The sequence below is a fragment of the Chrysochloris asiatica genome, unplaced genomic scaffold (genome assembly GCF_000296735.1).
Source record: "Chrysochloris asiatica unplaced genomic scaffold, ChrAsi1.0 scaffold00147, whole genome shotgun sequence".
Lineage (NCBI taxonomy): Eukaryota > Metazoa > Chordata > Mammalia > Afrosoricida > Chrysochloridae > Chrysochloris > Chrysochloris asiatica.
This window is the reverse complement of record NW_006408665.1, coordinates 6,555,199-6,556,908: the sequence shown is the minus strand read 5'-3', so window position 1 is coordinate 6,556,908 and position 1,710 is coordinate 6,555,199. Positions and strand designations below refer to the sequence as shown.

General features: G+C 41.4%; 1 protein-coding gene across 1 annotated transcript in view; it reads right to left on the bottom strand.

Moving 5' to 3' along the window:
* ADAMTS19 (ADAM metallopeptidase with thrombospondin type 1 motif, 19) overlaps window positions 1–1,710 on the bottom strand; it is a 394,617-nt gene that overhangs the window by 42,761 nt on the left and 350,146 nt on the right. Inside the window, exon 20 of the mRNA XM_006870690.1 lies at window positions 484–688. Coding sequence (XP_006870752.1) covers window positions 484–688 — 205 coding nt within the window. The remainder of the gene's footprint in view (window positions 1–483; window positions 689–1,710) is intronic.

Below are 1,710 nucleotides of genomic sequence, written 5' to 3'. Positions count from 1 at the left end.
AAAAAAAAAAGAAAAATATTGCTGTTGTATGCCATTGAGTTGGTTCCAATTCATAGCAACCCTTTGTAGGGTTTCTAAGGAGCAGTTTGAACTGCCAACCTTTCGGTTAGCAGTTCAGTGCTTACCCTACAACATTATACCAGGACTCCTGGTGCTGTAGAATCAGCACCGGACCACAAGTTTGGGAGGTCAAAGCTACTAGTCGCTCCTCAGAAACCCTATTCAGGGTGACTAGGAGTCGCAACCAACTGAACAGTACTTAGCTTATATATATTTTTGTTACTCACCGTCCAGTTGGTTCTGACTCATAGCAACCCTGTATAGGGTTTCCGATGAGTGGCCGGTGAGTTCAGGGTCTATACTCGTGGTTCAAACTGACCTTCTGGTTCAGTGAGTTTCCTAAAACACCACACCAGGACTCACAATTTTAAAAAATCAGAAGTCAGAGAAGGAAAATGAAAAGCAATGAGGCATGTACTGCACCTCAGACCACACTCCTGCTTCCCACACCGTCATGCAGTCTTGGCCTTCACAACGCTGGGCAGAGGTTGGCTTAGGCCCAGTGCAGTCCCTTTCCCGTGCTCTAATCAGAGTTCCATTGCTCAGTTGCTGGGTGCAGGCCACTTGTCTGCTTTGCATCCCTTTTCCACAAGTTCGTGAACAAGGTGTCCATTCTGTCATCATCCATCTAAAAACAAAACAAGAGTCACTGAAAACAAGTTACATGTACAATTCAATGACATTGATTATATGAATCATATTGTTAGAATTCCTTTTTAAAGGATATTTAGTCCTGCTGTGGTGCTGTGGGTTAATGCACTAGACTTCAAAGTTGGTTTGAACTGCAAGATCGGTGGTTCAGGCTTAACAGCTGGTCCTCGGAAACCATATACAGTGTCACTATGGGTTGGAAACGACTCAACGGTACTTAACAACAACATACATCTTGAGGAAGAAGGAGTCCTGGTAGTGTAGTGAATTATGAGCTGGGCTGCTGACCACAAGGTCAGCAGTTCAAATCAATCAGGTGCTTCATGGGAGAAAGATGATGCTTTCTGCTCCAGTAAAGATTTACAGCCTCAGAAATCCTATAGAGAATCACTATAACATTGTGGCACACCACCACCACCATACAGCTTGAGACGCCCTGATGTGATACTGTGGGATCAGCACTGGATTATAAATCACAAGGCTGGTGTTTAAAACCTACCAGCTGCTGCTTGGAAATACTATACAGGATTGCTCTGAGTCAGAACTGACTCACCACTATACAATAACATACATCTTGACATGTCTAGCTTTAGTTGAATATTACACATTAACCTTACACCTTTTTTAAAAGTAAACATTATAGTTTTTTCCAGGATGCCCATGTTATCTGTTGTTTTGAATTCTCCATATTTCTTATCTCAGGGCCTTGCTCTTATTAGAATCTTAGAATATATATCAGATAAAGTCTACAATCACCCTGTAAGCTTTTCATTTTATTGCTATCATTTTACCACACAGAGATAACTTATATGAATAAAATTGCTAACATACATGAGTCATTCCTAGTCTTTGTGTTTTAAATCTTCACAAGAACCTTTGTGGTAGATACTCCAAGTATCATGGCCATTTTACAGAAGAGAAAACTGGAGCACTCAGGTTTAGTAACTTGCCCAGAGTGACAAGGGACTAGTCGCTGGAGAAGGATATCATGTTTAGTAA